At 35.0% G+C, this 14,496-nt stretch overlaps 1 protein-coding gene across 1 annotated transcript in view; it reads left to right on the top strand.

Annotated features, from left to right (window-relative positions):
- Positions 1-14,496, top strand: part of LOC122816597 (cytochrome P450 3A30-like) — a 451,471-nt gene that overhangs the window by 193,000 nt on the left and 243,975 nt on the right. The window contains exon 7 of the mRNA XM_044089497.1: positions 3,973-4,121. Within this exon, the coding sequence (XP_043945432.1) occupies positions 3,973-4,121 (149 nt within the window). The remainder of the gene's footprint in view (positions 1-3,972; positions 4,122-14,496) is intronic.

Below are 14,496 nucleotides of genomic sequence, written 5' to 3'. Positions count from 1 at the left end.
AAAAATGACCCCAATCTCATCCCTTTTAAAAAACTTAAGTACACCCAGCTTATGTTATTGAATAATACTTATCTCACCTTGATTATAATCAACAAAATATACCATAACTCTTCTCCTCAATGTCAATTCTGCCAAAATCAGACAGGAGATGCCCTACATATAAGCTATGGTGCGCATTAAGAGTCCAGCTTGAGAAAATGGGCTATGAAAAATCAACTCTTTCTTGGAAATTTACCCTCTTACATATCCCTCCCCCAGGACTGACGAAGTTGCAACTTAGGATATTAATATCCATCTTCATGTTAATAAAGTATTACATCACTCTTAATTGGAAAAACAATAACTTACTTTCCTGGAAAGGGCTTAAGACTCTTGCAACCAACCACCTAAAGGCACATAGATATATTTTTCACAACCACAAACAGACTCCATATCTTAAGGAGTTTTGGAGGATGTTTTTTGACCATATATTGAATTGAATGTGATTGTACCGATATGATTTGTATCACTTTTGTTCTTGGGCACTGTATAAATGTATATAGTTGTGTATGTATATGTTTTGTAATTTGTGTGATGTTGTCGAATATGTTCCTTTTTCAATGATATTATAAATAAATAAAAAGAACAGCCAATGCAGCTGACTACCTGCCTTTTGAGCTGTGTCAAGTCTGTTTGCCAGTGAAGGTATTTGAGAAACAGTGATCCTTGAGACACTGCCATAAATACTAACTGGTGACTGCTGAAGTTGCCACTAAGGATGCATCACTAGGTGGCCAGATGCAAAGACCTATAAAGAGAGTCTAATTTTTACATGTCAAGTAGACCTTGGGCCTCTTGTATAGGGTCAGTACCTGTCTTGATATTTTTTTCTTTTATCATACCTTTACTGAAGGCTTGGCAGAGACAGAATTATGTCACTGTTGTGTTTCAATCCAGGCAAATAATACACAGAATGTACTGGTCTGTTGTCAGTACCTAGTTGTCTTAGTAATATGCATCCTTCAAAAAAAGAGTAGGGGAACGCTTACCAATCTTAAAAAGAAACAGTTATGTGATAGAAGGGCTATGCTAATGGCAAGCTTGGACTTACAGTGAAGGTACTTGGAAACAAAGAAAGTAGAAACAGCACTTTCAACACAGTATTGTAAGTATAGTATGACACTGCCCAAGGGGCTGTCCCTGGAGATAAATAGGTGAATACTGAGATGGTCTGGTAAAAGGGTATTAATACCTGCAGTAGGGGTGAAGAGGGTTCTGGTTATGCAGGATTTTAGTGTGTCCTCAGTCGGCTGGGATATGATGACATTACAAGTTCAAAGGGATGATATTCAATAATGCCTACTACACACGCCTTAGCTTATATAAATTCAACTCCAAGAATTCTCCAAATTGCCCATATTGTAAAGATGAAACTGCTGACCTCTTACATATGTTTTGGAGCTGCAAATGTATATATAAACTTTGGAATTCCCTAAAGCTACAACTACAAAAGATGGGGTATCAAAATTCAATGTTGTCTTGGGAATTTATGATATTACACATTCCTCCAAATAATATAACTAGATCCCAGATGATTATACTTATGAATATTTTCCTATTAATGAAGCTCTATATAGCTACAAATTGGCTGAACCCAATTCAAACTTCTTGGGAAAATTTTAAGATCTTAGCCATAAAACACATATTAGCCCACAAATATGCTATCAATAGCCAAAGTAAACATCCAAATAATCTATAGATTTGGGAACAAATTTTCTACATTATATTAGCTTAATGCGCCGAAATCAGGAAACTCCATTGTTATTTATAGTATAAAACATAACCTTTGTAAGAACTATATTATTTTAAGATATTATCTTTGCACAGAAGAATTATTTATATACGTTATTTTAATTGTGAAAGCATTCATGTTAATAATGTATATATCTTGTTACAATGTTGATAGAAGAACTGTTCAGAAATTACCTCTGTATTTCCCTGTTAAATGTTTGTATGAACAAGTGAAAACTAATAAAGAATTATTATTGAAAAAAAAAAAAGTTCAAAGGGATAAGAACCTCTTGAATGTATTTTTTGAGGGTGGAAAGAGGTCAGACAGAAGCTGAATTCATACACTTTGAGAAGAACCTCCTGGCTGTGGTATGAATAGTGAAGTATATGACTGTTCTCCTATGAAGTTCATTAATGAGGCAGGAGAGAGGTACCTTAGACAGACATTACATCATAGTGTTGTTGGAGAGGGATGTGACTTCAGCAGTCAAAATGACAAAATATAAACATGGCAGTGGTTACACAACAGTTGATTAACTATGCACTTATTCGACCTGGCAGTAGACTGCTGCTTTTTTGTCAGTTTTGCCTTTATTTAACCTTTGTAGCAGTTAAATATAATATTTGGGAATACTTTAAAGACCGAAGATGCATTCTTTCGAATGCGTCTTTGTCGAACATAGAAGGCTGAAAACGCAAAATATCAAAGCGGCTGTTAAACAAATTCTTACCCTGGGAAAGAATTTGCTTGGCCACTTTGGTACTTTGCCATTTTCGGCACTGTAGTACAGTCTTGGAGTTGGTATATTTAAGTAGGGGTTGTGGGGGGGGGGTGAAGCCCCCCACTTAATGTAATGTTTGAAGTTGTTTTTATTTATTTATTTTTTTTTGTTGGAACAGCGATTTTTTTTCCATTGGAAAAAAATCGCTGTTCTGACACCTCGACATTGTAAGCTTTCACTTACATAGGGTTGATTAATCACAGCGCTTTAAGCGTTCGGTGATCTAATATAGACCCTAATATTTTTTATTATATTACAATTTTGGGGGCATTGTACTGTAATCACAGTTGTGTGACTGTGGAAATGGTATATATAAGTAAAGGAGTATTATAAGAGGAGCCCCCATGTTGTAGACTCTGATGATGGTGATCATTACATAGGTGTGTTTGCAAGATGCTACTCTGCTATGTTCTTCAGAGATCAGTACTGGGCCCTGCTGTGTTTCAGATGCTACACCTGACTCCACATATTGTCTGGGTAGCACAAGAATCTGTTTTTATATGATATGAAGGCGTCTAGTCATTCTGAATATGGCAGAATGGCTGGGGCATGCAAAAGAAATGTCCAGGGAGCAGAGGTAGCTGGAGTTCATTGCTAAGAAATATAAGAATATGCACTGGTTCAAGGAGGATTCGAGAAGTGAGTTTTTCCTGGAAGTTTAGATGAAAAAGACATACAGGTGGTGAAGGAAAGACATGGGTGTAATCATCTCAGCAAGAGTAAATTTAGTGCAATATAGCTTACAAACAGGAACAGGGTATTTGGGTGCACTGCTTAGGGCACAAGTGAAGTCCATTTGGATTACAGCCTGCAGTTCCAGAAGTATTTTGTAAAGAATTTTAGTAGCCGGGTTGAGAAAGTTAAGAGAGAGGTAAAAGTGGTCAGAAACTAGGAAAACTGCAATAAGCTGTCAAATGCTTAGACCTGTAAATAGAAATGGAGATAATCTGGGTCACAGATCAATAAAAGGGAAGACGTATATGAAGTTCAAGAGAAAGGATAAGGCAGGAAAAATGAGGTATAAGTATGGCATATTAAAAGGACCAGATTTAGGCTAAGGTAGCATCAGACTGAGTAGTGTTTTCATCCTAGAATCAGTAGTGGGATGCAGTGCCTTTTGTAGAAGTTGAGAGGATGTGCAACTGCTATTATTGAAGGCAGGTAGCTGTGTTAGGAGCAGTTACATTACATCATATTACATAATACAATGACAGAAGTTAACAGTGTGTCTATCTAGTCTGCCCATTTTGGCAGCTCTGATAAGTACCCATGTAGTCATAGAGGCACAACAGGCTTCATAGCCTCCCATAGTCAGTAGGGTGGCACATCTGTCTTTAGAGTTGTGATGGCTAACAGATCTGATGGGGAAAATAGGACTTATATTGCAGTCTGGTTCACTATTTTTATTTCTGTTTTCCAGGATTTTTGGAGCCTACAGTATGGATGTGGTCGCCAGTACCTCATTCAGCGTAGATCTCGATTCCTTGAATAGATCTGATGATCCCTTTGTTATTAATATTAAGAAAGTCCTCCGTACCAGTCATCTGAGTCTACTATTTGTCCTCCTAGGTGAGTGTGGGATACACATAAGAGTTTCTATTTTATTAACCCTTTTCATATAAAAATAGGTCAGCATATGTTTTGTTAGACATAAACACTAATATGGCATTCTGCATGGCTGAAGTGAAACATAAACTCAACAGAATTGTACTTCACAAATAGCATGTTTCACACTTAAGAAATGGTAACACAATGGCCATCCTGAAGTTATTTAATCGTTTTGATAAATTTTGAATAGACTGAAAAAGAGAGGAGGGAGGGAGGTGAAAATCATAAGATGGCTTTTCTAAGCAAATAATGTCAGCTCTACACTGTGTTAAATGCGTTACATTTGTATTGAAAAATAAATCTTAAAATATTTTAAAATAACTTAGGATAGCTCTTAAAAAGTAACAATGCAGCCAAAACTGAGATAAATGCGATGATCTCCAGAAACAAGAGAGAATGGTAAAATTTATCAACATTAGAAAAACAAATGAACTGTATGCAAGCTGTTAGTTGTGTGATTTCATATACAAGTCAGAGTTCATTGTCTAGGCATTGTAGCCTGGTGGTAATAAGTAATTAGTAGTAAGTAGTAATAAGTGGGTATTTGAAATTCAGTTAGTTAGAGTATCCAGATATAATGCAATTTCTGCAGGTTATGCTGATCCGTAATATCAAGAGGAAATACATTTCCATAACAGAAATGGTGTTTTTTTTGGGTTAGATGATTTCTTACTAAAACCAGTACTGTGTATTCTACCCTGTTGGTAGAAAGAGGTTTTGAATAGAAATAATTTTGCCTAGTTCAAGATTATGTAATTTACCTTTCTTTCTTCCTTCTGCTATTAGCTGAGTGCCGTAGTAAATGTGTATATGAGGCAAAGTCCAAAACATATTATCATAACTATATTGCCTTGCTGTATAATGAGCCATGTTGTGATAAGAGTTTTTTGTTAATGTTGGAGCAAGCCTCCCATGTTTTACATTTACTCTCTGCATCCCTAAACTAATATAATTAATACTGAGGTTACAAAACCTAAGGTTAAGCTATAAATATTGCGAGTCTGATCCCTTTCATTTAAATGGGTTTATTGGACTGTGGCATGTAGAAAAATAAAATGATCAGATAAACAAATACCACTTTCATGTTCCAGATTAGTGGGGAATAAATGTCTCTATCAAGGTGTTATTTGTAGATTACTAATAATTGCTAGACTATTAGAGGCTAGAAACATTTCCAGCTTAAAACTGTCGCTATTCTGGAGGAATGCTAGTTTTATGAGTTACAAAAATCAGCTACTGAAATCTGTATTTTAAACATTTTTTCTCATGAATGCTAGAAAGGCTGGCATGGGTTAACTAGTTTGTGTGTAATGGTTTTACATCTGAAAAGAATTTATGCTTGCTAGAGGTCTAGCACTGAACAGGAAGAGGAAGTGACTTGAGAAGACAAGAAGCTTGTAACTAAAAGAAATCTAAAGATGCTTGAAGGGATATTCCACTCCCATGTAATAAAGTTAAAATCACAAATACCTAAGGATTGAAAAGTTCATCCCAGTGTTTTAGATTGTTGGTATCTCAAATGCACATATTTATTTATATTTTGTTAAAGATAGTTGTATTTTGTTGGAATATTATTTCAAGTGTCTCTGGTAGAGATGTTACTGAGCCTTTCTACTGTTATATGGGAACTTTTTTAAGATAGTTGTATTTTGTTGGAATATTATTTCAAGTGTCTCTGGTAGAGATGTTACTGAGCCTTTCTACTGTTATATGGGAACTTTTTTAAGATAGTTGTATTTTGTTGGAATATTATTTCAAGTGTCTCTGGCAGAGATGTTACTGAGCCTGTTGGAATATTATTTCAAGTGTCTCGTAGAGATGTTACTGAGCCTGTTGGAATATTATTTCAAGTGTCTCTGGTAGAGATGTTACTGAGCCTGTTGGAATATTATTTCAAGTGTCTCTGGTAGAGATGTTACTGAGCCTTTCTACTGTTATATGGGAACTTTTTTAAGATAGTTGTATTTTGTTGGAATATTATTTCAAGTGTCTCTGGTAGAGATGTTACTGAGCCTGTTGGAATATTATTTCAAGTGTCTCGTAGAGATGTTACTGAGCCTGTTGGAATATTATTTCAAGTGTCTCTGGTAGAGATGTTACTGAGCCTTTCTACTGTTATATGGGAACTTTTTTAAGATAGTTGTATTTTGTTGGAATATTATTTCAAGTGTCTCTGGTAGAGATGTTACTGAGCCTGTTGGAATATTATTTCAAGTGTCTCGTAGAGATGTTACTGAGCCTGTTGGAATATTATTTCAAGTGTCTCTGGTAGAGATGTTACTGAGCCTTTCTACTGTTATATGGGAACTTTTTTAAGATAGTTGTATTTTGTTGGAATATTATTTCAAGTGTCTCTGGTAGAGATGTTACTGAGCCTGTTGGAATATTATTTCAAGTGTCTCTGGTAGAGATGTTACTGAGCCTGTTGGAATATTATTTCAAGTGTCTCGTAGAGATGTTACTGAGCCTGTTGGAATATTATTTCAAGTGTCTCTGGTAGAGATGTTACTGAGCCTGTTGGAATATTATTTCAAGTGTCTCAGAGAGATGTTACTGAGCCTGTTGGAATATTATTTCAAGTGTCTCTGGTAGAGATGTTACTGAGCCTGTTGGAATATTATTTCAAGTGTCTCGTAGAGATGTTACTGAGCCTGTTGGAATATTATTTCAAGTGTCTCTGGTAGAGATGTTACTGAGCCTGTTGGAATATTATTTCAAGTGTCTCTGGTAGAGATGTTACTGAGCCTGTTGGAATATTATTTCAAGTGTCTCGTAGAGATGTTACTGAGCCTGTTGGAATATTATTTCAAGTGTCTCTGGTAGAGATGTTACTGAGCCTTTCTACTGTTATATGGGAACTTTTTTAAGATAGTTGTATTTTGTTGGAATATTATTTCAAGTGTCTCTGGTAGAGATGTTACTGAGCCTGTTGGAATATTATTTCAAGTGTCTCGTAGAGATGTTACTGAGCCTGTTGGAATATTATTTCAAGTGTCTCTGGTAGAGATGTTACTGAGCCTTTCTACTGTTATATGGGAACTTTTAAGATAGTTGTATTTTGTTGGAATATTATTTCAAGTGTCTCTGGTAGAGATGTTACTGAGCCTGTTGGAATATTATTTCAAGTGTCTCGTAGAGATGTTACTGAGCTTGTTGGAATATTATTTCAAGTGTCTCTGGTAGAGATGTTACTGAGCCTTTCTACTGTTATATGGGAACTTTTTTAAGATAGTTGTATTTTGTTGGAATATTATTTCAAGTGTCTCTGGTAGAGATGTTACTGAGCCTGTTGGAATATTATTTCAAGTGTCTCGTAGAGATGTTACTGAGCTTGTTGGAATATTATTTCAAGTGTCTCTGGTAGAGATGTTACTGAGCCTTTCTACTGTTATATGGGAACTTTTTTAAGATAGTTGTATTTTGTTGGAATATTATTTCAAGTGTCTCTGGTAGAGATGTTACTGAGCCTGTTGGAATATTATTTCAAGTGTCTCTGGTAGAGATGTTACTGAGCCTGTTGGAATATTATTTCAAGTGTCTCGTAGAGATGTTACTGAGCCTGTTGGAATATTATTTCAAGTGTCTCTGGTAGAGATGTTACTGAGCCTGTTGGAATATTATTTCAAGTGTCTCGTAGAGATGTTACTGAGCCTGTTGGAATATTATTTCAAGTGTCTCTGGTAGAGATGTTACTGAGCCTGTTGGAATATTATTTCAAGTGTCTCTGGTAGAGATGTTACTGAGCCTTTCTACTGTTATATGGGAACTTTTTTAAGATAGTTGTATTTTGTTGGAATATTATTTCAAGTGTCTCGTAGAGATGTTACTGAGCCTGTTGGAATATTATTTCAAGTGTCTCGTAGAGATGTTACTGAGCCTGTTGGAATATTATTTCAAGTGTCTCGTAGAGATGTTACTGAGCCTGTTGGAATATTATTTCAAGTGTCTCGTAGAGATGTTACTGAGCCTGTTGGAATATTATTTCAAGTGTCTCGTAGAGATGTTACTGAGCCTGTTGGAATATTATTTCAAGTGTCTCTGGTAGAGATGTTACTGAGCCTGTTGGAATATTATTTCAAGTGTCTCGTAGAGATGTTACTGAGCCTGTTGGAATATTATTTCAAGTGTCTCGTAGAGATGTTACTGAGCCTGTTGGAATATTATTTCAAGTGTCTCGTAGAGATGTTACTGAGCCTGTTGGAATATTATTTCAAGTGTCTCGTAGAGATGTTACTGAGCCTTTCTACTGTTATATGGGAACTTTTTTGTAAATACGGCCTATATAGGTTGTACAGAAGGAACTTAGCAGTCTTTTTCCCTTGGATCAAAAAATAACCCTCTGGGGAGTCCAAATGCAGTTATTTGCATCGTCAAATTCTGCCTGCTTCTATGCTTTATATACCTGTTGTGTGAATGTCGCCTGAAGTAAAGTTATATAACTGTAGAATAACTAAATATGTCGCTGTTTTAGTACTAAATACTTTAAATGCTGACGCTATTGCCTTTATTACTCCCCCACCGAATCGCTTATTAAGGGAAGTTATTTGTTTAACGTTAAAGATTAGAAGGCAAGTAGTCTGTTATGGCATAATCAAATCTATGTCTTACATTCTTTACTAACTAGTATATTAAGATATTCATTTCCCTTATGAGAACGTTGATGTGTTATTAGTAGTATGTAAAGTCTCTTTTGTAAGAGGGTATTAACTCCAAAATGTCAAAAACTGCTTTTTTGCACTTAAGAATCCCTGTTTATTGATCTGTTCAAATGGTATATACTGTCTGTTTATAGGAGGCATTTATTCCTGTATTTACCGTGTAGCCTGATAAGCACCAGACATTTATCAATTAGATGTAAATCAAGATATTGAGATTTGCAGTTTTTATCATCTCATTTGAGTATCTGTTTAAAGCTTCTTCCATTTTTTCCAGCCTTTTATTGTTTGAGTTGATATACTCCATCAGTGTTTCATTTATTTTAGTCAGGTCTGTGTGCAATTGCTTTCTACTTTCCTCAAGGTTACTGGAAGTCATGTCTGGAGCTTGCACTTCTTTTTCCTGGACAGCTACAGTACTTTGTACTGTCAGTGTTTTTTTAATCATCTTTTAGTTCATAATTCATAGTTTAGTACTAAGCTAACTGCCCTTGAGAGCCTTTTTTTAAACTTAGTCAATTATCCATTGTGAGACTCAAACCTTGTACCTTGTGTTTGTAAGGCAAACACCTTAGCCATTAGGCCACCCTCCCAACAACTGATTTTCTTTCAGGTCCTCTGTATTTCTTTTCTCCTAGCATCCAGTTACTGTAATTTACTCAGAAATCCTGGTCCAGTGGTTTTCTTTGATAAGTTTCTGTTGTCACATTGGGAGAGACAGAATTAAGCTGTTACTCAATGTGCAGCCATCTTGGAAGTCCATTTGGATATTATATTCTGGTCTAAAATATGTCTCCAATATAACAGATCATATTTTTGTACATATTCCAGTAACCGAGAATAATTACGTTTTTCAAAAATGTTTGCTGTACTACATAAGTTGGGAATTGTTTTATGGTCATTTGCATATCTTGACTGTGGAATTTGGGGTAAGCTGATTGTTAAAAAATGTTAAAACATGATAAAGCTATGTAGTATTAATCCTGTAGACAGTGATAGAATGTAAATATGGGCTAAACGTTTTGAAATAAAAGATGTAGCTGTGTTAGTATTATATGTATGCAGGTAATAGCTGTGTAAATCTAGTTCATAGTCTGTTGACTTAAGATGAGTTGTTAGTAGTGACTGTTTTATAGTAGACTGAAACATAATTTAATATTTTATGTAGATGGGTAATATGACTACCGTTGTCCTGTAAATTGAAAGATTGGTTGGTTATTTGTGTGTGGGGATGTGTATTGTATTAGCTGGAATATCCTGCATCATCCCAGGGCTTAGACTGGTCATAGCCAAGGATTTTGTGAACATTTTATTTGTGTTTAGCGATTTTGTAGTAGATCAGAATTTTCCAGGGCTACCAAAATAAGAAGTTTGCAGATTTTTGAAATATATAGCTTTTGCAATATTGGTTTTTAGTCAGGTAAAGTACTTGAGGCTTTGATAAGCTTAGAGCTTTTCAGCATTTACAGGGTTATTTTCACATGATCTGATTAATTCTGTATTAAACTGTTGTTTGAAGTTATGCTTTTCATTCTGAAGATGTCAATAGTACAGTTAGACAAAACAGTATATTTATTAATAAAAGTACATTCCAGGTATCCTTCTGTGTGATATAGTGCAATACTTTTTATTAGTATGGACCCTTTTTGATATATAGTAGTCATAGTAGTCAACCAAAAACAATTATTAAAACCTTCCAACATGGCTAAGGTCTAAAAATGATTATATTAGTTCAGTATAGCTACAACTTTCTTTAAAAAACTGGAAAGCGTGTACGTTTCAGAATAGGAGTGACCTTCAAATACCATGGACTCTAATCATTTGACTATGTAGCTAGCACACACCCCACTTTCTAAGTACCAGCATGTTTGGAGCTGACTTACGTTATGCCACCTCCACATGCTTCACACTGGCAAGTATCGCCCTCATATTTTCTAATGTGAGGGTTGCATGCTGTTTCCATTTCCATGAAATATATATTTTTGCTAGGAGTATTACTAAGCTGAGGGCCACAACTTCAGCTTTATTTAACCTGCTTAAGTCACAAAAACCTAATAGAAATAAATTTAATATGAGTGTTGTTGGGATCCTTCATGCTACTGTCATCTTAGTTTGCAATTGATTTCTGAATAAAGGTAGCCCCTCAAATATGGAACCAGGCAGCTGCTTCCTGACTGCCAGATGTTCAACACTGCAGATCCACATTAAGAAAAAGCTTAGCAATATAGTCAGGAGTACAGAAAAAAAACAAGAAATGATGTAATGCAAAAGGAGGTTTGAAAGAATAAAAAACTTACTTTACTGAGCAATTTCGTCCCCCATTCATTCATTAGAATAAAACAAATAGAAATAATACACCATATATACGATCAGAAATGCATTCTGTAGGATAATTGTTTTAGTTGCTTGTTTAATGACTTAAGCAAAACTAATTAGTTAAATAAATATGTGTCCACAGACCTAATTATAAAATCAACAATATCCACATCTAAAAAAATTTACATGGGACTCATCAGTCCTTAAATTTTTTTTAGATTTCATGTGCAAAACTGGCAATATAGAAGTACTGTCATTCAAATCTGGTGGATATGTTGCATAGAGCCTAAGTTGCCAAATAAGTTCACATTTGGCTAACAAAACATTCCAATCCCCCTTGTGGGGTTTTGTTAATATGTTCTAAAATTCCAAAATTAAATTTCTGGAAAGACCAACATGTAACTGAATGTTTAAAGAGTGTGCTGTTTGTATTTTTCTTTTGAATATCGTAAAGAGGTTCATAAATACATGTTTTGAGACATTGTTCTGTTTTCCCTATGTTAAAAGCTGTGCGAGATGAACATATAGCAATGTATACCTCACTATGTGTTAAACAATTTCCCTCCTGCAGAACTATGTTAGACTTTAAGATATTCTGTAGTGAAAAATTATTTTCTTAAAAGATGTAGGGGCACTGCTTGCAACAATCACAAGGTGTGCCCCCCCCCCCCAGAAAGTAGATGTATGTGAAAGAGCAGTATCTTTCCTTTCAAATAGTTGTTTAAAATTAGAAGTGGGTTCTGTACCAAAAAAGGTCAATCATCCCTGGTTAAATTTTGAAAACACTCCAGTTCTTTTTTACAGTGTTCTTAAATTCATTTGAAAATCTGTTGTATTGAACGATAAGTGTTTTTTCAAACATTTCACTTTCACATGGAACAGCTTTAGGTTCTAAACCAGAACCCAACAGAGGTTTGTATTTTGTCCTCCACTGTTTAAAGACCTCGTGTAATACCAGATTAATTAAGTTAATGGTGCATCTTCTATCCCAGAACATATCCCTTAGGTTAAGTTCTCCCCTGACATCTTCATAATGTGAGGTCATCCTAGCAACTTTGATACTTTGTCCTTTGACCAAATTCTTCTTGTGTGAAAGTGGATGACAACTTGAAAAGTATAAGTATGAATTACAAAACATGGATTTTCTAGAAATATTTGATTTGAAACCTGTAGTAGTGTGGGTTTTTAATGTATTGAGATAACTGATTTTCTTTTAATCGTAAGTGAAGGTGAATTTCAAAAAAACTGGTGGCATTATACAAGTATTCCACAAAAGCTGATATTTTTTCTTCAGTTCTATCCCAAAGAATAAAAATATCATCCAGGAATCTGAGCTGTAACTTAATTTTCCTGGAATAACTCTGGGTCAACATGAAGTGTTGTTCCCCTGCCAACAGGACCAAGTAAGCAAAAACTTCAGCACATGCGGGCCCTATTGCAACACCTCAAATTTGTTGAAAATATTCACCTTCAAAAAATATGTAGTTGTGTTCCAAAACTAACTAAATGAATTCTATAGTAAAATTGATTTTGTCATTAGATAAAAAAGAAAGCCAGGATAAACTGCCATGGAAGAGTTGAAGCCCTTCTGATCTTGGAATAACTGTAAAAAAGATCAATCAAATCTATGATTAAGAAAATAAGATTTGTGTGCCGTATATTATTTTTCAAATGCCCAAGGAAATTCCCCGAATCCTTAAGCAAGTAGGGAACCAAACCACATATGGGCTTCAACAATCTGTCAACCAAGATTGCTACAGGGTATGACTGTGAACCTTGAGTTGAAACAATAGGACGAAAAGTGGGTGGGGGGTTAATGATGTCTTTGTGTATCTTCAGAATGCCGAAGATAGTAGGTATGACAGGATAAGGATTTTTTAAGAAATTGTAAGTCTCAAGATCAGTTCTATGATTCAATAAATATTCTTCGAAATATAAATCTATTCTATGGGATGCTATATTTGTTTGGTTCCTCGACACAGAAGTATATGTGTCTGCATTATGTAAAATATTTAACTTACTGTTAGAATAATCCAAAGCATTGTAAATGATAGTGCCACCCTCCTTGTCGGGTTTCATAATATGTATGGTCCTATCATTCCTCAATTTGTCAAACAATGGCTTTTCAGTTTTCATCAAATTAATTACCCTTTGTTTGTAATGTTCCTGAATATGATAAATGTCTTCAGTGACTGCCTTTTTGAAGACAATGAATGTAGGATGAAGGGGGATTAAACACACTATGTTTTTTGAAAGGCTTTTTTTCCTCACTTTGATGGTGACCTTCACAGTGTGTTTTATCATTAAAGTAAACAGATAAGTTTAATTTTCTTGTAAACAGTGTTAAGTCAATAAGAAAATCAGCTATATGAGATTTTGTATTGGATACCAACTGAGAACATTTTGAAACAGAAAAAAATGTTCCTTAGTAAGAGGGATGTTGGTGTTATTATAGATACTATAACCATCTACATTTGTGACAGCATTGCTTCTGTCTATGTTTGCTATCTCCTCTTCCCTCATTTCTTCTTGGTGTGTATAGTCTCAGGTTATAATGAAGGTACATGCTGATGAAAGAGGTCCAGCATTGGCACATGTCTGGATCGACTGGCTAGTCTCCTGGACCTTCTCACTAACAGAAAACCCTGATTGTCAATGTTGTAAGGTTTATAAAAAGGTCTATCAAATGTATCTACCTCACCTCCTATAGCTCCTGCCATGGGTGTGGGTTCTATTGGGCGCACTGGGTCTATCATGTGTTCCGTATAAACAGAAATTGGGTGTTTAATAATGTATGCCTTTTTACTCTTTTATACTGTCTCATATCCTTTTCTAATTTCCTCATTTTCTTTAAGAACAAATTGTTGCATTTTGTGTCAGTTCTATTTAATATAGTCATGTATAAGTGCTTGTATTGTTCAAAAATGAAATCATCCAAAATTTGTTTGTGCATACCTTCTACTTCATTGATAAGGGTACAGATAATGAAATGATCGTGTTTAATAATCATACTGATTAACTCAAATCCATGTTTGTCCAAACATGCTAGTAAATTTGTTGTACATACCATTATGGTAAGTCAACCCAAAAGGAAATGTATAAGTTCTCAAACCTTGGGGAACAATTTTCAACACTAGACATAGTTAAACCTCAAGTTTGATATGCATATTAATCAAACTATTAAAAAAGTTAATAAAAAACTTGGCACATTATACAAAATCAAACATTTCCTCACTCCACTAGCTAGACAGTAATTGCCCATACACATCTACTTTCCACCCTCCTTTATGCATCCCCTCTCTTCACGAACTTGAGTAAGTCTGACCTTAACAAACTCTGTAGCTGCTTTAATCATATTGCTAGAT

Source organism: Protopterus annectens, chromosome 12.part0 (genome assembly GCF_019279795.1).
Source record: "Protopterus annectens isolate FY-2018-M chromosome 12.part0, PAN1.0, whole genome shotgun sequence".
In the NCBI taxonomy this organism is placed as follows: Eukaryota; Metazoa; Chordata; order Ceratodontiformes; family Protopteridae; genus Protopterus; species Protopterus annectens.
This window is presented reverse-complemented; position numbering and strand designations above follow the sequence as displayed.